This window comes from Talpa occidentalis, unplaced genomic scaffold (genome assembly GCF_014898055.3).
Source record: "Talpa occidentalis isolate TD23 unplaced genomic scaffold, MPIMG_talOcc4v2.1 talOcc4.4, whole genome shotgun sequence".
In the NCBI taxonomy this organism is placed as follows: domain Eukaryota; kingdom Metazoa; phylum Chordata; class Mammalia; order Eulipotyphla; family Talpidae; genus Talpa; species Talpa occidentalis.
This window is the reverse complement of record NW_023604295.1, coordinates 51,509,290-51,534,779: the sequence shown is the minus strand read 5'-3', so window position 1 is coordinate 51,534,779 and position 25,490 is coordinate 51,509,290. Positions and strand designations below refer to the sequence as shown.

The window sequence follows — 25,490 nt, the reverse complement described above, 5'->3', positions numbered from 1 at the left end:
AGCTAGTTTGGTACACTCAATAGTTCTAGAACCCCTGGTAAAGAGGCTGAGAACAAAAAAACAGGGACGGAAAAAACAGTAGGGGAGGGAATTTAGGGAATATAAAAAGAAAAAAAAAAGTGAAAATAGGAAGAAAAAAAAATGGTGAGTATGTTGCCAGAGTGGAAAAAAAGAAGCCCAAGTGATGCTCACAGAGGTAGAACCTGCAGCATCGCAGAATTCAGCAGATCTCTCCGGAGAGGAAGCAATACTGCGCATCTTCAATCCTGGTTTTCATAATCAAAAACACTAGTCTTTTTACTATCAATCTTCCAAAAATGTCTAAATAAGGATAGTCATAACAGGTATGTATACTGAGCTTATTATTAAAAAGAATTTTAAAGATAACATTTTATCTACTTTGAACTTCCTGATCATTTAGTTGAATGGTCCATTCCATGCAATGGACAAATTTGAATTGCAATGGTGTTTGAGTTCATATATCTGTGTGGTACAGTGAATTACTATCATAGGATTGTACACCCATATTTCTGCATGTGATTTCAGTGTCTCCCAGTAGATTAAGTAGATGGAGCCTCTTTCTCTCCTAAATGACCCTATGGTCCTATGACTTGCTTTGGTCAATGCAATGTAGTGGACATGATATAAGCAGAGGTTTCATATAGGTTCACATAATTTGATATGGCCTCTGTGGGTCTGATATTTGCCAGGTGAAAAGCATGCCCTGATTAACTGCTGGAACCAGAATGAGAGGCTGTGGGAAATCTTGAACCCAATCCTCAAATGCCTGACAGGCATGTGAATGAGAAATAAATGTCTGAGCCATTAATATTTGGGGGCAGTTTGTTGTGCAGCTTTATCACAGCAGAAACCTAAAATGCCTTACAGTGATTATTTTCTCTTTGTTAATTCTTATAGAATTGAGAGAGGCCATTTCTCTTACCTTAGAGGTCTCTAATCAAAATTTGACTTTAGAGTTTTTCCAACCTGATTCAAGTATAGAAGTCTTTCTCTACTTGGAAGACAAAATTTAAACTGTTATCCCCAAATACACACACTCAATTCATTTATCTCTTTGACTTTTAAATTACCAAACAGCTCCCAGAGTCTAACTGGGTATTTATCCTATTTGAAAAGTCCATTTTCTAATTTGGGGGGGTGGGGGCAAGAGTATGACACTGTACCTGCATGTTTTGCTTGCTTTGTATTCTCAATCTCTTCCAAGGCTCCAGACCATTTTTTCTTAGCAAGACCCTTTCATAATGTTCTTTGGCTATTGCTTCCATCTGCTGGTTTCTCTTAATTCTCTTCTGCTTCTCTAGTTCTTTCTGTGGGGAAAAAACAAAACAACACACACATAAAAATGCCGAGGAGGGATGGAGGGAACAAGATGGTGACAGGAGCTCCTGAACTTTCCTCCTCCCTCAGATGCATTAAATTGTGAAGCTAGACATGGAGAAATTAATTCCTTCTGAAAGCAGTTCAGCAGCTAGCTGAGTGACTGATACATATTGAGCAAAACAGAAAATTCCCACCTAGAAATGGGTAGAAAAAACTAAGACACATTCTTGCCATAAACCACATCCCAGGCTCTGTAATGAGAGGGCAACTTCAACTCCCTGCTTCTCCCTGAGAGTAAAGGATTTAGACTGCACATTTAGCATCCCAACTTTTGAGACAAAATTCCTGCCTCTGAACATCTAATTCTGAAACACCAAACTCTGAACACTAATGCTTGTGTCTGTGAAACACACAAGATTACAGCAAAGAATCACTTCTTAATGGGTGTGTTAGTACTAGTTTTGCATATGCCCTATCTAGGTCTCAGCTTAGAAGGATCAGGGAAAGAAAAGCCCCCCTCCTAGTCTTTCCCTGAAAGGAGTTTGACTAGATACTTTACAGGCTGCTGTCTGAGAGCCTGGCTTCTAATTCAGTTCCTGTCTGAGGGCTGACTGTGATCCTCCCTAGAGACAGGAAAGCCACTGAACACTTCCCTATCTTTTTCCAGCTTGCTTCAACAATTAAACCAAAAAACACATCAAAACAAAAACAAACAGACAATTATAAATCAGAGACATCCTGCAGGGGAGGAGGAGGGAGAGGGATCAGAGGGAGGGAAGAGCACAGGGGACTGAGGTGATGGTGCACGGGTGCATTGGTGAAGAAAATTCTATGAGGACTAACCTGGTGTGGGAGGGAACCAAACATTGTTTAAAAATGAGCAGTGATGTAAAAAATATATAAAATAAATTAAAAAAAACAATTAAGCCAGATTGTCAGCATCTCTCTGGCAGGAGCTTGTGCATACTTCTGATGCCCCAACTTTTGTAGCTGCCACTTAAGAGATAGTTCCTTGGATTGCTTTGCTCTGACAGCCAGTGACGTGTGTCGTCACAAGTCCCGCAGACCACAACAAAGAAGCAATCTTGACATGAACGCAGCAGCATCCCGCCCTGTGGCTCTAAACCTGGGCTCAGTGCAGAGGAAACAAGCAAAAATGTACCTCTCCTAGTTTCTCCCTGGAAGGGGTTTAACTACATTTCAGCTGCTGCCTCTAAGCAGCATCCAATCCATACAGGTGCTGACTATAATCCTGCCCTTGGGACACTGTAGGCTTGGGCATATGCTCAACTACTGGAAGCGACTGAGAACAATGACAGTGATTGGGACAATCACAAATGATTGCAAGACAACCAAGAGCTTGGGCCAGGTTGAACTACAAGGTTCATCTCCTACATGAGACCACTGTCAAGACAGGGAGGAGGGCTGTTTCATCTCATGCACAGAAACCAACACAGGGTGTCAAGGAAAGAAAGAAACAGGGTAATATGTTTCAATCAAAACCAGTCTTTATGATATGGAGATAAGTGATTTACCCAAGAGTTCAAAATAATGGCCTTAGAGATGCTTGCTGAGTTCAAGACATAAATGCATGAAGAAAAAGAATTTCGACAAGGACAGAGAACCAAGCAGTAATCAAACACAACAAACACAATGTGTTCACACAATGTAGAAGGACAAAATGACACTGAACTGAAAAATTCAACAGAGGGATTCCACAATGAACACTGTGTAAATTATGGTAACAGAACTCTGAAACTTGAAAAAAGGGGAGCAATTCCTCCAATTGTGAGGAAAAGTTAAAAGTTGGTCATAGCCCTATAAGAATTAGGGTTATGCACATTTTCAGATTTATTAGTCACTGTCCACAGACATGATTTATGTCTCACCAAGTAACTAAAAAATAAAATAACCAGTTATAATAGCAGTCAGTATTTTCCCTTCAGCATTCATGGAGAACTTAGCAATGCAGACCCTTCCTTTAGATTCTGGGGTAGAGATTTATATGCCACTGCCTTGTTCGAAGTTAAAGACACCTCACTAAAAGTCTAGAAAAACATTCTTACACCACGTTATTTAAGTGATGAACGATAAGTCAATATACAAGTTAAAGGCATTTGATCATTAAAAGGCCCTTATGCCCCCCTCCAATATGAAACATTATCACAGATGACAGAAGATCTCATGATGAAGACTGTGGTAATGAAAGGAGAAATCTGCTCAAAATATGAAATCAGAATTCCTTATTATAGAGAATAAGTATTATATAGAAAGTTTAGAAAATCAGGAAAAATACAGAAACGGAAACGCCATCTCTCATCCTCCAACCTATAGCTAACATTTTGACATGTTTCTTTTGGGCCCTTTTTATGCTTATTTTAACGTAATTGTAAAATTTTGTGGTGTTCCCCTCTGTTTCACAATAAAATGTGAGTACTTTCCTGCACCATAAATAGAAAAATAAAAGCCACTCCCTCCTCTAGGAGGAGAAAGTTAAACCATTCCAGATGATGCACTCAGAACAGATACCCCAACAGAGATATCCTAGCTACCCTAAGGCAGAACTCCACCCCACATAGGCTGCTTGAGAAATAGGACAGAAACTTAATAGTCTACTACACAGATGCCATTTCTTTCTCTTTAATGAAAATAGCCTAAAATAAAGGTGAGAGGAAAAGGATACTACTTAAAAATGGTAAGTGGTAGCAATTGACAACCATTATGAAAGTCACACAGAAAAAGCAGAGATTTCAGACTGCATTCATGCCAGGGGCCTCTAGGTAGTATAAATATAACAACATCGAATTTAAGCTGCTGCTTCTTTATTTCCCATAATTTCACTTCAGGAAAGGGACAGTGGTGTATTACTGATTCTGACAAGCTCCGTAATTGCCTGAGCTTTCGGGGGGGGGGGGAAATAAGACCGAGAACACCGTAACATTTCTAATATGGAAGGAGATTTACTCTAAGCTTCGAATCAAAATGATGTATTTCTGGGCAAATTTATCAAGATGAAATATCCATATTCTCTAAAACCGTAAGCCAAAATTACCTTTATAGTCTTTATTTCAGACACTTGAGATGTGGAATTGAATGGCCAGAAATAAAAAATTATGTATAAGAATTTTCTCGTGAGTAGCAAAGGGAAGTCAAGGGCTAAGTAGGAAGGAAAGTAGAAACATCCACTGGGTGTGCCTGTAGCACCCAGACAACACTTGCGACCTGCAGACAGGAATAGAACACACACCATAACCCTCTGGAGAAGCTCTTTGGCCAAAATAACACTGTTCACAGGCACGGCTAAGTTATGGTGTAACTATCTTCTTAGAATTACATTTCTACGGCTGATGTTGTGAGTACCAAAGTAAATTTTTGGATGGATTAGGGGAAAATAACATTTTTTAAAGTTTGCTTTACCATGAGAAAACAGAAAAATATTTAATAAATTAGAGATCTGTTTGAGTAAAACTTGTAAGCATATTTCCTCCCTTAATTAAGGATTCCCCAATAGAACCGACTGTATTTTGTTGTTATTCCCACGTTTTCCATTACCTTGTATACAATATGTCTGTAATAAGACCTGCAAGGTTTTCTGGGAGGACCACATGAAACGATGCAGACTGCTGTGAGACAGCATTTTGTTCACTTAGGCTAAACATGGATACAAAATCACAATTTGTTAATGGCATACCAAAATCTGACTCATTTGAATGTGTACCTATAATCAGTCAATTCTGCTTTGGAAGATCAGGAATTATAGCAACAATTAAGAGTAAAGGGCTTCCCCTAACTCTCTGGCCTCTGTCCATTTAAGCACTCTCCTCTCCCCCCTTTCCTTTTGCTCTTGACTATATCTCCACTTATGCAGTCCTGTAACTTACACATTTTGGTCTCTCATATCACGAATTTCTCCCAAACTACTGGCTAATCAATAAGCAAATATGTGCTGCTATCTCTCATCTTTAAAAAACAAAACAAAACCCCCAGTCACCAACAAACAAAATCCTTCTTTGATCCAATGTGGTCCCTATCTGTAGTAATGGTCCCTGCTTCTTTGCCTCTCATGTTCTCCTCCACTCACTGGAATGGAGCTCCTTTCCCAGCATTCCACAGAAAACACTCTTGTCTAGGTCACAAATAACCTCCATGTTGCCAAATCAAAGAGTTTGTCTGTCCTTTTTAAATACCACATAAGCTAGTAAGGTAACTAATGCTGAAATTCTGGTGAATTGCTTGAGGCCAAGGGTGAGTCAGGATGAGAGGGTAGACCTCCTGGGGGTCTCAGTCCTCGGGGACTTCCCACCTTTTTGCCAGTTTTTGCTCCAGAAACCCTACCAGGCTCTCACAGACAGGATTAGGAAGATAATCCCAAGTAAATAATAAGTAAAATAATCCCAGGTAAAGTTCCCACCATGGCTCTGGCTGGGGGAGAGGAATAGAAGGTATTATAAAATCTGCTCAGGTCATTCTCCCTTAGGAGACAAAAGGTTCCATCTGTAAGCAGGACCATCTGTGGGCACCAGTGGAATACACTACAGCTGAGGGAGGGAACTTGACTTAGACCCATCCCCCCATCACAGGGAAGGATTTTTAAGGTCACAGACTGAAAGTGGCAGATACTGAAAGAAGGGCATGAAGGGGGAGGGAAGAACTCCACCCCTGAAGCAGTAGAAATTCTTGTGAATATCTAATGCTTTGTACTCCACAGACTGAAACTAAATCAAAACTTTAGAGAATGACCCCCCCTCATTCACACCCCACCACCACACTAACAAACCTCCATAATAATAGTGCAGTATAACCTGGAGAGCTGTAAGAGACAGACTCTCTGGGGAGCAACACAAAGGGAAGACATAAAGCCAACACAGGAGGCAAAAACAGAGTCGATAGAGGAAATGGAGTCTGTGATGCCCATAACAACAAGTCTCAACATGGTAGCCATAGCAACAACATATGTCCTACTAGAAGCTAGATTAACATAAATCTCCATACTAAAGTCCTACTTATCTCAGTTGTATTACCCTGTACAACATGGTTTTCAACAAGAAATAGAGTCTGAAAAGATAAATCAATCATCAGAACAAGACTAGATATGGCAGAGATGTTAGAACTATCAGAGAGAGAATTTTAAATAACTATGGTAATACTATTAAAGGTTCTAATGGATAAGAGAGTCATCATTAAAGATCAGGGAGGTAGTTTTAGCAGGTATGGAAGCAATAATAAAGATTTAAATGAAACTGACTTCTGTGTCCCTTTGACATGCCCCATCCTCATTCTTTGAGTATTTAACTTTCTGACACTATTCATCTTATATTTTCACTATCTCAGCCCTAGAATCAACATTTCTCCAAGCTGCCCTGGTTCTAAATGGTACTTGGAAAGCAAGACCTGAGCAGTGAGGGTGCTTATTGCTACTAAGGTATCATCATTTCTAATGTATACTAAGCCATGTATACATACCTATCTATATTTATTTCTGTATCTATATAGATAAATATATTAATTTAGGTATGAGTTCATACTTAGATGAAGTAGACAGGTGTCAATCTTAAAAGCTTCCACTGACCCAAGATAGCAAATCTGAATAACAAAATAGATTTTATAACTCAAAGTTTAAATAAATATATATATAAGTGCATTGATATAAATGATTAAATAAATGAGTGGAGGAAGAGAAATAAGTCTACCTCACAAAACAATTCCAAATACTATATATTAGACACTCCTCCCTTCAAGAGTCAGAGCTAAACATTCAACTCTTCCCTGCTTTGAGAGCTGTCTGGACTTAATGAATGACCTTTAAAGAATAGAGCATGCAAAGGGAAGAGGAGACACGTCACAGAGGAGGTACTTGTCTTCTAATACTGAGACCATGGCCTTAATCAAGTAATCAAGGTTAACATCACCAGAGATAAGTCATCCTGGGATAAGTCATATATCTGCTATGAGATTGGGAGAGTATTTTACCTAGGGAGTATTCTTTAAAAAACAAAAACAAACTGTAACCCCAGAATACTTATAAGAAAAACATCAGACCAACACAAATTGAGGGACATTCTATAAAATGCTTTGCCAGTGCCTCTCAAAATTAACAAGGTCATGAAAAACAAGGCAAGACTAGGTGCTATGGTCTGGTCTGCATGTGTCAAAAATTCACATGTTGAAATTCTAATGCTCCAATGTGACAGTATAAGGGGGGGGTGGCGCTTTGAGAGGTACTTAGATGGAGCCCTCATGAATAGAAAGTGCTGCTAGAAGAGACTCCAGAGAACAGAACTCCTTAACCCCTTCCATCATGTGAGGACACAGCGAGAACTTGGCAGACTACCACCCAGAAGAGGGTTTTCACCAGAATTTGACCATGATAGCATCCCAATATTTGACCTCCAACCTTCAGAATTGTGAGAAATAAATTTGTGCTGTTTACAAGATACCCTGTATTTTGTTACAGCAGCTTCAACAGACTAAGATACTAAGAAACTATGACATGTTTTAAAGGAAATATACTTCAGTCCATAAAGGGGCACCTACCCCAATCTTGGTGAAGAGGAAAGTGAGGTGCAGTAGGAAAGGCTAATGTAGAAGTCATGTTTGAGTTAAGATCTGAAGAAGACGCAGGTTTTCACAAAGGTAGAGAAAAAAGAATGAAGGTGAGGGAAGAGTGTTCTACACAGAAGTTCTGGGGACGGGAAGGTGTGCAAGGCCACAGTATTGCACACAATAAACTTCAAGGAAGAGGTGACTTGCCCAAATAGATAGTACTGACCATTTTCTTCAGTTTCTTCTCTTGTCGCTTTTTCTCAAGTTGAGCTTCCTTTTCTTCTGCCTCCCTTTTCTGACGCTCTTCTTCTAGGGCTTTTAACTGGGCCTGATCAAGATTAAAATTCGTAGAAATGAGAACCTCAATTTTTACAGAAATGAGAGCTATACTAAGAAAAATCAAGCATCTACCAACATACCTATCCCGTTCTGGAAGAAGCCTACATTTTGCAATAAAAGTAGGAAACCTGACCAACAGGTGGTCAGTTGTGCAACTTAAAATCTTATCTAGAAGAATCCTGGTCTACTTAGGAGAAGGTAAGACTAAACATGAATAAGATCATTAATTTTTCATCATAAAAGAATTACTTTTTAGTTCTTATTTGCACCTGAGAAGTATTAAGCCCAAACTATATACAATATGGGAAAATTTTTTTTTTCCCTTTCACTTCACCAAGCCAACCAACCAAACAAACAAAAAACAACCCAACCCCAAACTGTTGGCATATTTACTTTTTCTTAATAGGTGCAAAATTTACTTTTGACAGTCTGGGTCAAAATTTACAAAGTATCAGGTTGGACATCAATCTATAATACAAATCTTCCAATTTGTTAGCTCCCTTCAATTCTTCCTTCCTGCTACACTTAGGATGATGAAGATGCTTTCCCCCTTTATTTTTCTAAAATTGTCATAGAGAGTTCAGGTTAGCAGGCAAAAAGCTATTTTCAAAGTTGGTCTAACTCTGTTGTCATAAGAGAGCTAAACAAGCAAGTTTTCATGTTTTAACAAAGACCTATACAACTCCTTTTTCTTGCCTCAGTTTGCATTCTTGATTTATTACCAATTTCTCCTCTTCTTGTTTTTTCTTCCTCTCTGCCAAGATCCGCCTACGTTCAGCTCGCTGAGCTGCTCTCTCTTCCATGGCTAGAAAATAGTAACAGAGTTACAGTATCAAAGATATAAGGAATATTGAAAAAGAAATTTCTCCATTTTACAGTAAAAATTGTTATTGTTAGGATTTTCTTATAAGTTGAGTGTTCACAATTTCAGAAATATATGTAGCTACACATACATGTCTATGTACATGTCTGTATATATCATATGTATTTATTTAAATATGTAAATATATAAATATATTAAATACAGCTATATAAGATATAGATACTTATACCCTATAAGTTAAAGAACTATAATCTCATCCTCACTAATGATGATCAATTTTCAAATAAATTACGTTTTTGGTTACATTTCTATCAGAAAAACTGATTACTGGTTTAAATAAGATAATGTACCTAGATGATACTTGTAGTAAATAAAACTTAGATGCCAGGCTTTTAATTTGATGCTCCTGTAACACATGTAGAAAACTTTAATTACATCTAAAAAATATTTTGATAATAGTCACTTCTCAAATCCCATTAAGTTTGTTAATTTTTCCTAAGTCACTATACATATGTCTGTATATGTAACAACAACAACAAACAAACTAAAGTTTGGGGTCACAATGAATACATTTTAAACTAGTTTTAAGGGTTGTATATCCAGATGGGCAGGAAATGGAATTGTACTAGGCATTTGGAGAACTGGCATCTGAACAAATTTGAGTGTCAGACTCCTGTTCTTGACAGTCTATTAAATATCGATCCAAAAGAAGCAAATGTGCAAGATGGTCTGATAATATGACTCTGTCATCAGTCGGGGCTTTCATAGGAAGAGGGGCATGGGTGGGAGGAGTATCAAGTTCTGCTCACCTAAGTCAGCCAATAATTACTTTCAATTCTTTGTGCCATGTTATAGAGAAGAAAATGTAAGTCCAAGTTTTAGGAATTAGTAAACAAAAAACTCGCCAGGCTATTTCTTGCAGATATTAAGTGTCTGCTTTGCTGGAAAAAGAATCGTGGGGGTGCCAGAGAGAGTGGGAATGAGACCGTCTTTAAGGAGGCTGAAATAGACTAGAGGATTAAAGTGAAAGAGTCCTAAGCAGAGTCTCTGGTCATATGTCCTTTTCCCATCTTTTCTACAGCTACATGAAGGACTACTTGAAAATATACTGGGGTTCTGAGATATGCTAACTCCTTGATCAAATAGTAATTTGAACTGGGCATTTTCCAATCATCCTCAGAGATGGAAAAAGATGGCATAAGCTGATGTCTTGGAAGTTAATGCAAAGACTGCCAGTCTCTCCATTAGTAGGAACTGAGCAGGGACAGTGTCCTTCAAGTGACATCATTTCTTGTAAGAACAGAGATCTTGCCACAAGTGAAAAATCAGATTTATAAACCACAATATAATTGTCAAAGTACCTAGCACATATTACAAACATGTATACTTTGTGACTATAGCAATGAGAACAATTAACAGATTCAGGAGATGAGTTGTAAAAATGTTTCAAAGCATTATTTGATACAAAAAGGGATTTCTACTAGGTGCATCAAAAAAGCTATTAAAATGTCTGGCATATATTTCATTACTAAAAGCCTATGACCAAGACACAACTCATTCAAAATGATATAATAATGATGTAAATTGCTACAAACTGTTCAATACTTGTATATTAACAAAGCACAATGATAGGTGATTATTTTCAGTGTTTATCCTTAGCAGTTTCTCTGAGTTTTCTCATTTGTGTTATTGTTCCATTTTGTTTCTACAATCCAAATCTCAAATTTTAGAAAAATGACATCTTTCAGAAACGTGTGTGTGTGTGTGTGTGTTGGCTGAGAAGGCCAAAAAGTTTGGCAAAAGGGGTAGGAAAAAAGTCTTGTTTCTCTCTGGTAATTCCATTCCTCATGTGTTTACCCATCTCAAGTCTGACCAGGCTCTGCCAAGTCTCAAACCAAAGAGTTGCCAGAATTCAGTCCCAGCTACTCAAAGAGGGAAGACAAACACTGCCAGGCCACCCCCAAGACAGCCCTGCCTTTCAGTATGGAATGGGGTGCCATCAGCTGCCTTGGGTTCCTTCTGGATCCAGAAAGAGAATTTCGGGAGTCACTTCCACTGCCTTCAGTCCCAGGGGAAGTAACAGGCGAACTGGGGAGAAAAAAGCAAAAGAATTCAGACCATAACCAGATTTCTTCAAAGCCCTTTCACCGGAGAAACTCAGAGTTTTCATTAATCCTCACTCTCAGAGATAACTGTACACTATCACACATATTTTATAAAACTGATATAAAGAAGCAGGGAAAGTTGGTTGGCCTGTGTTTACAATGGGAGACAGGTGGTCTAACTCTCCTGAAGTACTTCAAACCAATAGTTACGACCCCTCCATATCCTACGCTTTATCACACATATTATTATGTCTCTGAAACTTTCTTAAATGGCTCTTGAGAAACTTGGACTCTTATTCCAGGGGCAAAGATGTTTACTTTTATCTAAAACAACTACAAATTTAAGCTAGGTAATTGGCCAGCCCAGGGGTAGTTCTATTTGGACCTGATATTTGTTCCACCTGGCTTCTCAGAACTAATATCATCAGAAAATCAGCAATCTAATTGGAGCAAGCAAACCTTTACTGGCATAATAACAGAACTCCTCAGACAAAGGCAAGCACAACAATGGTAGCCACTTGCCACTTGTATCTGGCATGAGCAAATCACATTTGCTTTAAGGATTCGCAATAAAAGGGGAGATTATGAAATCTGGAAGGCAGGCAAGAGAACCTCCCAGAGCTTCTTTACCAAAAAAGGAGAAACCCCTAATAAAGAGTCCAAAGAATGTTGTGATACAATGGACATACTTTGGAAGTAATTGAGGGGTTCTTTTTGGTTCTTCTTCTCTGGGGTTTGATAATAGGCGGCCCTGTGCCTCTGTGACTGATGCAGCACGCTCAGCTGCCCACCGAGCCTCTGCCAACCGCTGGCTTTCCTTCAATTCCAGAATTGTTTTCTGTTGTTCCTGAAGTTTCTTCTTTTGTTTTTCAATCAGCTGTTGCTGGAAGATATGGCGATTGTGGAAATGACCCATGCAAATAGGTTCTGATTTCTGACTGGTAGTTCTGAGTTTCTCACTGCCGCCAGGCTGTTGGGAGGGCTCAACATCCAGGGTCTTGTGCTGCTTATTGTCAGATGTGTTCTGAGGGACATTTTGGAGGGGAACCTGTATGCTGCTCTTTGTTGGTCGTCCCAATGGGGGGCTGAGCATAAAATCATTGCATTCTGATGGAGGCTTTTCCCACAAATGGGACATGGCAGTCACCTGAGAGAAGAGGAACACATTATAGCTTAGCCAGTTAAAAGGCTGTGCTGATGAGCTCCAACTCCATCTAGTCAGCACTGTTCTCTTCAAACAAGTGCACCCCAGAATTGCCCTGTGTTCCTGGCCTGGCTACCTCAGAAGCACTGGTCTTAGCTCTGTGAGTCACTCTTAGCCTGTGCAGTTCCACTCACCGTGCAAGCTGGGTAGGAGGGTGGTTATAGCTGTTCTCAGCATTGCTGTGGGTCAGGACATTTGCAAGAAGAAAAATGTGCTCTTATCAATTTCTAATTTGGACAGTATTTTATTTGTGAATTAGGTAAGATCACTCCAGATATATATTATAGGAGTTTAAATCTGTATGAATTAACTTTGAAATTTGCAGAGAATCAAAAATTTTTTTCTTAAAAATACTTGAAAACTAAGGAATCCTTTTACAGATCAGTAATAGCTCTGTTCTTTCAATGACTCTCCTGCTACTAGAAAATTAACCATAGGGTGTTCAGTTATTTCAGGGCCAAGGCCTAAATTAAAGCTTACAACTTCCAGTTATTCACAAATAATTTGGGGGAAGTATTTGCAAGCCCAGAATTATAGGCAAATATCTGTATTACTCAAGAATAATGTTATCTAATAACATTTTGTCTTAGCATATGGTTTAATCAGTTTTAAAAACTCTATCATATAAATCTCATTTAACAGAGACTGAGGTATTCAACTATAAGCTCTATACAGAAGGGAAGAGAACAGAATTCTTAACCAGAAAACTTATCCTGGCCAAAATAATGTCATAGTTAAAATGTCTCTTTTAAGAATGGTTTGATTCCATGGTCTAGGATCTGACCAGTTTTTGATTCTGCCATCTGCAGTGGCATAAGGAGAGAAATACTATGAACTATTTTACATCTTAGAAACTTCTAGCTTTAATGAGGTGCTATACTGAGGTACTCAAAAAATATTTTCATGATGATGGAAATATTTTCTATAGACTCAGTTAAAGTGAGAGAAGTGATATATTGAAATTCGGACAAGTTGCATATTTTTAAAAATAACCTCCTATTTCAAAAATGTTGGTGGACATTTATTCATGAGAACGAACACCTGCTTAAGTAATTTAGCGTCAAGCAGGGTATATGTTTTAGGCCATTTTAGACTCTGTGGTGGTACTACATTATTACCCCAGCAAGACTAAAAGCCTTGAATACAGGAACAAGATTTCCTTTGGATCATGTTAACTTCTTAAGGTAAAAATAAGAGAATGAAAGAAAAGCTTAATGATACAGGCTGTACTTAATGGGATAGGACTGACCATTCTGGTTTAATTGAAGAAAATCACCAACTAGCTAAGTGATAATTTTGAAAAAAATTCAAGGTATATGTGTTTCTGGTACATGAGTTCCTATGATTGTATAATTAATGAGCACCTGACTAAAGATTTTATATTTCATTTGTTCATATTATATTCAATACTCTGGAAAAGACCAGACTTTAACTTGTAACCTATGGAGTCTATTATAGCCCTTTATTTTCATTTGCTCTATTTTTTACAATATTATCCTTTCTTGATAAAACTATTTGCTCTCAATTTCAGCAATTTAGAGGCTTTTTTCTTTAGCTTAATACATGTAATAATTTTTCTATTTTATGTAAGTAAAAAAAAATACTTCCTGCTGACTTTTCTTTTTCATGTAAAGCTAACAACAGTAGACCTTTGTAAGGTAAAAACTTCCACACAGCTATTTCCTAAGATAGAATATTTGCTTGAATCTCAATGGAAACAAAATTATCTAACTGACATAAAATATAGGTGGAGATATTGCCTTTATTTAGGGGAAGAGAACAAAATGTTACATAAATCCCAAGAAGGATCCTCACGATCCCCCTTTGCTGGGATACTACGCTTAAATTAAAACCACCCTGCTTGCTAGTAGTAATGAGGATAAACAGCAAGACTGGAGAAACTCTACTGCCCAATTTAACTTCACAAGTCTGAGTTAAGTACTTAACAGTATCTTGTGAAAGGATGGAAGGTCTAGGATAGAGGTGAGGGCATAGAGGACCTTCTCCAAAAGGCTTTTCAAACAAGGTAAGTATAATAGTGAAAGGAAAAACTGATAGGATTGATTTTATAAAAAGCTAACTGTGTATACTAAATACCATATATAAAACAAAAAGATAAGTGACCAAAAAAATCGCAAGGTATATAATAATAAAAGCATCACATCTTCGAAAATATAAAAAGCTCCAGTAAACAAGAAAAAAAATATACAATCATGTAGAAAAGTTACAAGGGGCACCAGGAAACAAGTCACTATATATCTATCTTTCCATATCTATTGTCATATATATATGTAAATGGACAATATAAAAATGTTTACCCTCCCTGATAATCAAGGAAATGCAAATTATGAATCAATAATAAAATTGAAAATATTTTACCTGTCAACTTGGCAAAAATAAACATATGTCATCAGGTAGGAAAACAGGTACTTCTTTGGTACAGCCTTTCTGGAAGGGCACTTGGCAATAGCCTTTAAAATGTGCATTCTGGACCTCCCCAGTGGCGCAGCAGTTGAGCGCTGGGTTGCAAGGCTGCCTGCAGCCTCTGCAGCGCCGGTTTGATACCCGGCTGCTCCCTGGCCACCGGAGGAGGGTCCCACATGGCGCATAGACCTCTCCTGCTGCCTGATGCTCCCCTCAGCAGTGTACTTTGGTCCTTCTGCCTGCTCTGCTCCCTGCTCTGGCTCTGGTGAATTCTCTCGCCCCCCACTGAGCTTCTGATTGTACCCAGTGCTTGTATAAATGAATAAATAAATCTTAAAAAAAATAAATAAAATGTGCATTCTATTTTTAAGGCTTTATCCTAAATAAAGCATTATGGATATGTGCAAAGATTTAGCCACAAGGATGTTCACTGAAGCTTTGTTTACAAACATCTTAAATGTTCGCCAAAGGAGAGAAGGTAATAACATGGTAGCTTATGGTTTATGACAGTGTCATGCAACCATAACAAAATGATGCACAGAATGGCAGTCTTTAATCAGAAGCTGTTCATCAGCTTCATCTGTGAAACTTAAATTTAAATACAGGTGCCCCACACCCAGAAAATCTGATTTAGAAGGTCTGATTCTGCAGTATACACTCAGTTGTGAATTACTGGTATGGAAGCAGATTTGGTAACATGGAGAATTCTCATGTTACATTGTGAAGATGTAAAAAAAAATTAGAAAAAATGACAATTATATTTTTAAGAAACAAACATGGGGGCCTCCTTGGTGGCACAAGGGGTTAAGAAGCTATCAGCAGCCACTGTAGCACGAGTTCAATTCCCGGCTAGGGAGTTAACCCACATGGCCCAGCAGACTCTCCTGTTTCGCCCGCTGCTCCCCTTAGCAGTGTATTTCAGTGGATCCACCTATTCTGCTCCCCACTCTGTCTCTGGTGAATCCTCTCACCACCCCAACCCACCCCCACCTCGGGCCTACACTCCAGTTCTTGTATGCATAAATAAATCTTTAGAAAAAAAAAGAAACAAACATAGCTTTCCTTTTTCAGTACTGTAGTAGACTAGTTATCCTCAATGGCTTGGCTGAAGAAAATTTAAAAACTGAATGAAATATTAAAGAGGAAAAAATTGCATATGTTTGAGTAAAGACTGGGTGGCTACACAACAACATATTATCAGTGGTTATCACCAGCTGATGTATTTATAAGCTATTTTTCTTTTTAAAGTAATTTTCTTCTACTAAACTGCTACAATTAAGACATATGATTTTTCTCACTAGAAAAATAAAAAAAACTTAAACAACCCCTTCTTCTAAGCTACAAGCTCATTTAGAAAGGAAATGTCTAATGATCAAATCATAGGAGTTCAAGAGTTGTGAACAATGCTTTATATATCTGTTCCTGAGTCTTTCACTTATTTAAAATTCCTTCTCTATATTATGTCCCTACCAAGTTTCAAGTATACCAAAGTTTAGATGTGCTTATAAAAGCCCAAGATTCAGGTCAAGAAAATAAACACTGCCTGAAAAAGAAACCTTTGTGCATTTATAGCCCCTCCCATCCTTTGGACAGCCTAGGCAAGGCAGCTGGACAAAGGCTATCACACCCTAGGCTATACAAGAGCAAAGCTAAAATGCAAGTGTTTATTAAGGCAGAAGAACAAGTAAAGGAAAAACCGTACCTCTCCATTTCTTATAGGTGGATCCACTGTGGATGTTGCCTCCTCAAGTATACAGAAGCCCGATGACCCACTTGCACTGAGTTTCCCCAGTGATGCTGCCTTCAGCAGCTCATTCATTTTTTTCCTGGTTTCTTCCTTTGCTAGAGTTAGCTCTCTCTTTAGGATCTCTGCGCGATGCCAACGCTGCCATTCCGCAAAGCGCTGTCGGAGAACTTGTTTTCGGTTATACTCAGTGGCCAGTTGTTGTTTTCTAAGCAACAAAGCACTTCCATTAAAAAAGGGGAATCATTTATAGGTTGATAGTAAAAATGAAACAAATCTAAAGGAGTCCCAGAAATGCTCCATTTTATCCTTTTAGTTAAGCTAATAAAATACCCCACTGTACAGGGCTTTCTCTTAGAAGGCATTGATACCTGAAGACATTACCTCAGAAAAAGTCATATTCAATTTTTTTATTATAACAAAATAGTTTTTGAGAGCTTTTGGGGAGGGAAGAAGCAAAAAAGCAAAGGTATATAAATACGGATACATGAAGGAAGAAGTTAGTTATGCTGAGAAATCTAAGGAAGACAGAGGTTTGGGGAGAAGAGAGGAACAAGACTTTTAAAAGTCAACGTCAAATTATGAAGGTGGATATTGCCAAAGAAGGGCTTGATAAGGGAAAGGATCTCTAAAAACAAACACTCACTTACTAAACCCATAAACAGAATGAATGAAGGAACTGCCTTGTGAAAACACTTGCTAAACACTAGACATGTGTAAAAGGCAAAGACAAGGCTCTCGCTCTCATGGAACTCACCCAGAGTCTACGGAGGGATAAGGTTCATTCTCTCCTACAGAAGTGTCCCTTTTGATTCCTGGGAATTTCATGAACATTAGGAGACATGACTGAGTGGAGTCAGGAACTGCCAACTACATTCCCTCCCTATTGGAATCTCCATTGGAACCACTTTGATGGCAGCCAGTAGAGACTTCAAGCATACAGGTCCTCGGTCTAACTGTAAGTTGATAATTCTGGCCCTGAAGAATTGAGCCAGAGAGTTTGGAACTTATGTCCCATCAGGGGTCAGTTTTGAGGTTAAAACCTTAATGTTCAGATGCGTGCTTGATTTTATCTTGTCAAAGATGACTTGAATAAGTTCTCTATAATACTATTTGCATATTTATTTCTGTTAAACATATAACGCTTAACTGTCCTCATGGACTCTTTGGGGTCGTATAAAAAAGTGATAAAGTTCTTAAGTCAAGGAGCTAGGAGAACATTTCTAGAGTTCTTTAATGTTTAAGTGACTTTTAAATATTTTTGATAGCCAACTACATTAAAAATTTTACCCTGTGATTCAATACACAAGTTTATGTGTGTATGTATGTATGAAACAAATGCATATCAAACTGAAGCAAGGGCCTCCCCAGTGGCGCAGCGGTTGAGTGCTGGGTTGCGAAGCTGCCCGCAGCCTCTGCAGCGCCGGTTTGATCCCCGACTGCCAGGCAAGGGTCCCACATAGCACGCAGACCTCTCCTGCTGCCCGCTGCTCCCCTCAGCAGTGTACTTCGGTCCTTCTGCCTGCTCTGCTCCCTGCTCTGGCTCTGGTGAATTCTCTCACCCTCCCACGCTTCTGACTGTACCCAGTGCTTGTATAAGTAAATAAATAAATCTTAAAAAAAAAAAGAAAAACATTAAAAAAAAAACTGAAGCAAAACTTTTACCAAACAATATTTGACCTTACTAACAGAGATGTACTCTGGTAAAGTTCATCTTGAGCCTGACTGATTTCAGGACCTAAAGATGGATTAAAATTCTTAGTTTGAAAAAGACTACTATTTATATTTAACATGGTAAGTTTTATGCTATGTATCTTTTAACAGGATTAAAAATAAAGGTAAATAGAAATTTAAAAAAGACTGCTTTGAATCACAGAATTTAACCTATCAGAGGAGGTGGATGAAACAACCAATTCGTGAGAGTAGAGTCAATTGAAATAGTGGTTTTTATGATAATCACTAACAGCAACTCTGACTGCAGCATATTTTATTATATTTAATTGCTTCTTTATAATGCATTAATGGTTGGCACTCAATAAACAAATACTTGGTGATTGACCAACTGATGGATTTTGTAATAAAAACATACATGGCAATAAAGATAAATATATATACACACATATATAGCATTTTACTTTGATGCAAATAAGAAACTGAATAACCTTGAAATAAAAATTTAGAAGAAATAAGAGAAGTTAAGTCAGGTAGCAACATAGGTAAGGACAAAGGCCCACAAATATCAATGTATAAATAGTGAAACAAATGAAAATCCCTAGAACACTTTACTTAGGTAATGAACAATCATAAATTTCCACAGGATAGACGATGTATATTGTTCTAATGTGAAATTCAATTTTCATCACTCTGCTCAGGAAGGGTGAGTATGAAATTTACCTGTTGTGTTAACTTCATGTTTTTATAGCATAAACAAACAAAAGCAACCCTGGGAGGTTTAACTGTCAGGGAATAGATTATTTGCACACTATGGAAGAGACAAAGAGAATAGTATTTCCTTAAGCCTCACAAAAAGACTAAACAGTAAAAAGTGGGTAAAAAATTGTATGTTCACTCCGTAATGGTCAAGGAGGGGATTTAAAAATGTAATTAAGATATCTATGTCTGCGGGTTGAAGAGGAAGGGGGGGAATTCAAAAGCTAGGTTCTACCTCTACTTCTCTGCTGTTCACTTCAGCAGCAACAATATTCTAGACTAGCCAATTTCTATATTTTCTAAAAGATGACCCTAAAAACGTAAATACTGTTGAAAAGGATCAATCACTTAAACTTCTTAAAACCTAAAGAAATGGTTCCACTGGTCATAAAATGGACAGAGTTCCCATGTGGAAAATATCCTGCCTCGATATGCTTCCAAGCTGAAATTAGGGGGACTTTCTGGCAGGAGTATGTAAGTTTATCATCACAATGATATAACTTCATGCAGAGAAAGGCTTCTCTAAAGACCTAAGAATATAAAGTATAACAGGATTCGATGGGAATTTAAACATGGACCATGCTGCTCAGAATCAACACCTCAAAAGATACTTGGTGACTGGTGCATATTCTAAAGCCTAGAGGCTAAAAGAACACTAACTCAATCTCACTACATATGGGGCAATGGCAAGCAGCTGCAAGTTTCTAAGCCTCAGATACTTCCTCAAAAATGGTTCTTCCCTTTATAAAAAAAAGGTCCTACACTGCCTATATTGCACGGCTTTTTTTTTTTTTTTAATGATCTAGTATAAAAGAAGCTATTAAAGAAAAAGAACCTACAAACAGAACAAATTCACACATAGGTATTATAATACCTTAGGACGAGACCACCAGATATCTGAAAGGTGTTTTGATTTTTTTAAAAGGAAATGAGAAGTGATAAATAAATAACCATATACTAGTGATCTAGTTGAGTGCCAAAATCTGACGCTGAACATAAAAACAGCTTTAAGGCTAACAGCTACCTGAGATGAGCAGGTTCAACAGGAATAAGATTGAATAAGCTAATGCATTCAATAATGCACCAGGCAGCCCCCAGAGAAATAGTGGAAGATAAGCGAATTCTGTTTTGTAGTGAGTCAGGCAATGCAAGTCTGGCCTTCTTGCTTCTCTGATAGATGTAGCAGGAGCTTTCCTAGCCTCAGACGCCATGCAGTTTCTAGCCTCTCTTGTGGATACGCAGGTGAGCACAGAAGGAAGGGCAATGGCACATGATTAACAGAAGTGCTCCAAAACTGATTACACAGAAGTATCCCGAAATCAGGAATGCCAGAAATGGGGGATACCTGACAGTCTATTTTCAACCCAGCCTCCACACCTCCATGCTAAACCTGTCAGGTTCACACCAGCCTGCCCATGTGTTGGTTTCCCAGTTTTTCTCTAGAATGAAAAAAACCTTCTCTTGAAAGGTGGAGCCCATGAACTCCTATTTTTAAGAAGCTCTTTGGGGGATGGTAATGCATGAGATCCAAGTTTATGTCATTCCTAAGTATTTATGGTGCTTTCTGTTGCAATTATTTTTAGTATTTGGGAACAATCTTTGATTTCTCCACTTAGATCAAAAGCTCCAAGAAGGCAAAAATGTTTAGCACTTTTGTAGTCCTCCTCTTACTTAGGAGTCTAGTACACAGGAAGCATCAGTAAAGCTGGCTTAATGAATACACTCTATCAAACAGAATGAGTGAATGAATGAATGAGTGAATGTCAAGGTTTGAGGGATGTCAAGGTGCTATTTTTTCCACTGGCCTGCCACAGTGCTCTCAAATCCCCATCATTTATATTTTGGGTATTGTTTCCAGCAGCTGATTGCTAAAGTGTAAGTTTCCTAGGAGGGATAAAGTATCCCTTTACAGTAACAAGGCATGAAACTCTTTAGGAAAAAGGGGAAGAAATAAAATGCATCTCACATGACAGCCTAGAACACTGGGTGCAGGACTGAATGGACAGTGAAGGTCACTACATGAAAGGACAGAGATGCTTCCTGTCCTGAGAAATAAGGGAAGTGAGTCTTAGGAAGGGCTCATGGAGGATGATGAACACAAACCCTGCTTCTTCCCAATTTTGTCTAGGGTTTGCTGTACATCTAGGAAAGAAGGGAAAGGGGAGGAATGCAAGATATGTAAGCAACTTCCAAAGTGAATATGCTGAGGAAATTCAAAATACAGTTCATATTTCAATACCACCATGGCAAAGGGCCTAACATAGTGTGTGTAGCAGAATTTTGTTGTATTACCTAAGTAAGGGAAGCCTCAGTTAGGGCTTGGGATATTTGTTAATGTTGAAGTTGTATTACAAAACTGAATTGAAATTTTATAATACCATTACCATAACTATATATTTTTAAAAGATAGATAAAAATGGAAGGAAGGGAGGCAGGAAGGGACGAAGGAAGGAAGGAAGGAATTAAGCAAGAAGCCCCAAAGGTTCGGCCCTGCATAGGGGACATGCCAGTGAGGAGAAACCCCAGATGGCAAAAGCAAATGTAGATGCAAAAGCTGGAGGATGAGGATACAGTTGACATCTGAGTAATGGGCATAGCAAATGATTGCAAGTTGAGGTAGATGAGCCACAGAACCAGCTATGTTTGGTCAATCTGGTAAGAGCTGAGTTACTACAATGAGTAGCCAAGTATATAAAAATGCTCTCTAGCCCTTCAGCATGCTAGAAAAAAAAAGTGCTTGAAAACACTATCAAGTTGAATTGCAGAAGAAAAAGGACTGGCTCTTCATTCATTCACTAACACACTTAAGTTCAGCAAGTTTGTATTTGGTATCCATTGAGGTACTGGAAGAAATCCTGATGAGCATGGTAATCCTGGCTCTCTTGACACTATCAATTCCACTGGTATTTGTTGATTTCTACTTGCAGTAACTACCTTTGAGTTGTTCTCTCCACTTCTAATATCCCAACCTTCTCTGAACAAAATCACCCAACTTAATTTCCTAAGCCAATCTCCAGAACAAAGAAAAACATGAAGAAAGCCAGGGATTTTAGGAAAGCAGTACAAAAGACATTTGTGTTAACAGCTCTTTTTTTTCTCTCCTGTGTTTCTAGTATGATGTATCATTTGCTAATTATCATGTCTATTTGTCATCTGTAATCATCTGAAGTAAACTGCAATATAATTGAAAAACATGGCAGTCTTATAGGACCATCAATATTTGTTATTTATCATAGGAGTATGGGGTATAGGAAAAAGCATCAGACTCAGAATCAAAAGACCAGCCTCTAGTCCTAGACTAGCTACTCTTAACTTTATGACCTTGAGAGAGTTATTTACCATTCTCAGACTTACTTTCATCATCTGTAAAATGATGGACTATATCAGATGATACTTGAGGTGACTTCTTGTTCTAAGAATTTTTTTTTGCTTTAAAGTTTTACAGTAAAAAAAAAAATTTATAAGTTAAATATTTTCTAGCTCCAGCAGTTTAAAAAAATGTTGTACCCATTCTGAACATTTAAAAATAGACACCTGAAAATAATTCACAGATATGAGACATAAAGTTCTGAGATCTTTAAAAAAAATTGGCACATCATGCCATTATGAAATCCCCATTTAGTACTTTTATTTTAAACAGTTTAATTGGGATGAAACCTCAAGTTCTTCAGGTTTTTCTTCTGCAAGCTTCTTTTGGCATGTAAATCTCACAGGCCACTGTTAACTTGAACACTGTTAACTTGAAATATTCTAACCCTTTATGCCTGTCCTCAAGTTACTTTCTCTTTATAACACCTTCAGTTTCCTGTTTATTTAATGAATCCTGCCAGCCACTCCTTTTCCAGTTAGCTATCATCTGCAATTTCTTTATCAGTCACTAGGATCTTGAGAATTTAGAAATGAATTATGGAAGAATTTTCTATTTTGAGCTCTTTTTTTCACTTAAAATTTCCCCCAAGCATACTTAGGAAAATTGACTCAGTCACTCTACTGCTTAAAAACCTTCAATAATTCACCTTCATTTACCAAAGAAAACCTAAACTCAAGGCCTTTCACAAATTAATGAACTTGACAAGCATATCTTAATGATCTCCAGCTAATCAGGGTGGCTACACTTCATGCCTTCACTTCCTTTGCCTGTCTCCACCCAGGAACATTTTACTTATTACGCAGAACCTAGCTCAAGTCCCATTTCTTAATAAAGCCTTCCTGACATTTTATAGGAACCTCCTCAGTCACAGCACAACTTCCCTCTACTAAGTTCTCAGCAGAATCACTACACAGTTTATACTGCTACTGAACACCTGTACTATTTCTACACCTGTACTATTTTTGTACCACAAAACCGTGAGTTCTTGGGGAAGAAGGGGAAATGCACCAGTCTCCTATGTATTCATCCCAGGGGCTGATTTCATCAAAGGGCTGTACAGCTCCAAGGGGGCCATATCCTTCTATAGAACAATATTCCACATATCATTCAATCACTTTTCCACCCTGAATGGAGTTGCTGGTGAAGAACTGATTATGCATAAGAACATGAACCGGTGCACTCCTCATCATCCCAAATAAACATATGGTTCCTTCTACATCTACAATTTTGGTTCAAGAATGCAAAGTTGAACTTGGAAATGAAAAGAAGAAAATGCATTTAATTTTAAGATGCTTGAACAAAGAAAGTTTTTTTCTGTGTCATTCACAAGAGACAGCATAAAAACTGATACAAAGGTGTCAAAAATCTCTAAATAAGGTGTGGTACAAAAGACAGGGGTGTGGGAGGAATCACTCTTGGCAGATCTGCCTTCCCAGATGGATGTTCCCTGTGTCCCTAATTAACATTCTGTGTGCAGACAGTGATTTCTATCAATGGGAATTACTGACATATAAACCAAACTGTGTCTTTGAAATGTAAGACGGTCCGAGGTACAATGCTACTAAATCAGAGGACAAGGGAAAAAGCATAATACTTGCTTTCTTTTAAAATGGGAAGTATATACATTAGTATATTTTAATCAAAATGTTTTTGCTTATAATTTTCATGTAATTTTTCTAGTTTGGGATGTAACATAGAAAAACAATGATTACCACATGTAAGTGGATGAGATGATTCTAGTGAACAGCATTTTTAGAATTTATTTCAGGATATTTCAGGAGGGAAGATATCCTTGGTAAACATAATAGAAGAATTTTCATGGTACAAATAATAATACCTGTTTTCTTCCCTAAGCTCATTTTCTATAGCTTGCGTTTCCCGTTCCAGCCTCTGGGATCTTGTGTAATCTCTCCAGGCTCGCAGGACCTTCAGTTGAAACTTCCAGTCGGACAGGGTTCCAGCTTTCCCCAGCTTAATCCTGTGATCAAGAATCAGCTTGTGCCAGGCAGAGAAATAGCGTTTCTGACACTGCAATGGAAACATTTGGAAAATCACCACTGATTTACGCTATAATGTCTAATATCTAATATCAAAACCCTTCTCTTCAGATTTCCTCCTCCCACTTTTCCGAACAAATCTAGGAACTGTTGTCTTAATGCAAGAGAAACAAACAAAGCACAACTGCTTTATGCTGATAATTACAAGAAGTCTTCAAGTCATGCCACTGCATGTCAGCCTCACCACTGACACTAGAGTACTTAACTCTCACTGTCAGGCACCAGTCATGTTGGGAGCTGGGGGAACAGTCACATCTAAGAACTGAGTTAAAGGACTTGCTTGAGAGGCAATGAAAGACCTGCTGCCAATAGGATCTCCCCTGCCAGGTTATCTAGGAGTTTAAAAATCAAGCATTTAATTCTTGGTATTACTAATATCAATCTTGTCCTGCACAAACGAATATGGGAGATCCCATGAGGATGGAATGGGGTCTCTGATCCTTTCAAACAATACAGCTAAAAACAATAGCTTCGGCTGGGTTACACTGACCATGTTAGGATTTTGACGAGCCAGCCTAGAGAGACAAGGTAGGATGCCTGTAATCTTCCACTCCATGCATCTGACAACAAATCAGACAAGGTCTACTGAACCCAAGGATATCCCCAGAGAAGTACTTTATTCACAGTCCTAAGAAAAAAAAAAAGAAAAAAAAAAAAAAAAAAAACAACTTTGAGATCTAATCCTTTCTACATCTTTCTTCACAGCAAACTTTTTGCTCATACTATATCAAATTACTCTCAGCTCTTGGCCTTACACCACTGCACTCTTTCAACTTCGCTATGTTCATACTAATTTCTCCATCCTTCTTCAGCCCTCTCTCTGCCTGAGTACTTTGGGAGCCATTTCTCTCAGGAAGTCCTGCTATTACCAAGTCTCTCCTCAAATATAAGTGCCCTTCTCCTGTGTTCCCAGAGCAACATGAGAACTTTGGTATGAGAACTTTGGTGGAAGTTTAGGAACTCTGAACAAAGTTGTTTTAAGATAGAGTCTCTTCTTTTGAGATGTTATAGGAAGAGAGAATATATAAATAAAAAGACCAATAACGTAAGGAAGTACATGTTAGAAATCTTAAAAATAGTATATTTTGCCAGAAATATTTACTAGATAGG

General features: G+C 38.1%; 1 protein-coding gene across 2 annotated transcripts in view; it reads right to left on the bottom strand.

Moving 5' to 3' along the window:
* Positions 1–25,490, bottom strand: part of CCDC191 (coiled-coil domain containing 191) — a 63,508-nt gene that overhangs the window by 8,875 nt on the left and 29,143 nt on the right. For both annotated transcript variants that reach the window (XM_054700592.1, XM_037525521.2), the window contains exons 8-14: positions 24,161–24,351; positions 16,482–16,731; positions 11,841–12,298; positions 11,022–11,134; positions 8,946–9,028; positions 8,111–8,212; positions 1,185–1,328 (exon numbers count right to left, since the gene is read on the bottom strand). In XM_054700592.1, the coding sequence (XP_054556567.1) occupies positions 1,185–1,328; positions 8,111–8,212; positions 8,946–9,028; positions 11,022–11,134; positions 11,841–12,298; positions 16,482–16,731; positions 24,161–24,351 (1,341 nt within the window). The remainder of the gene's footprint in view (positions 1–1,184; positions 1,329–8,110; positions 8,213–8,945; positions 9,029–11,021; positions 11,135–11,840; positions 12,299–16,481; positions 16,732–24,160; positions 24,352–25,490) is intronic.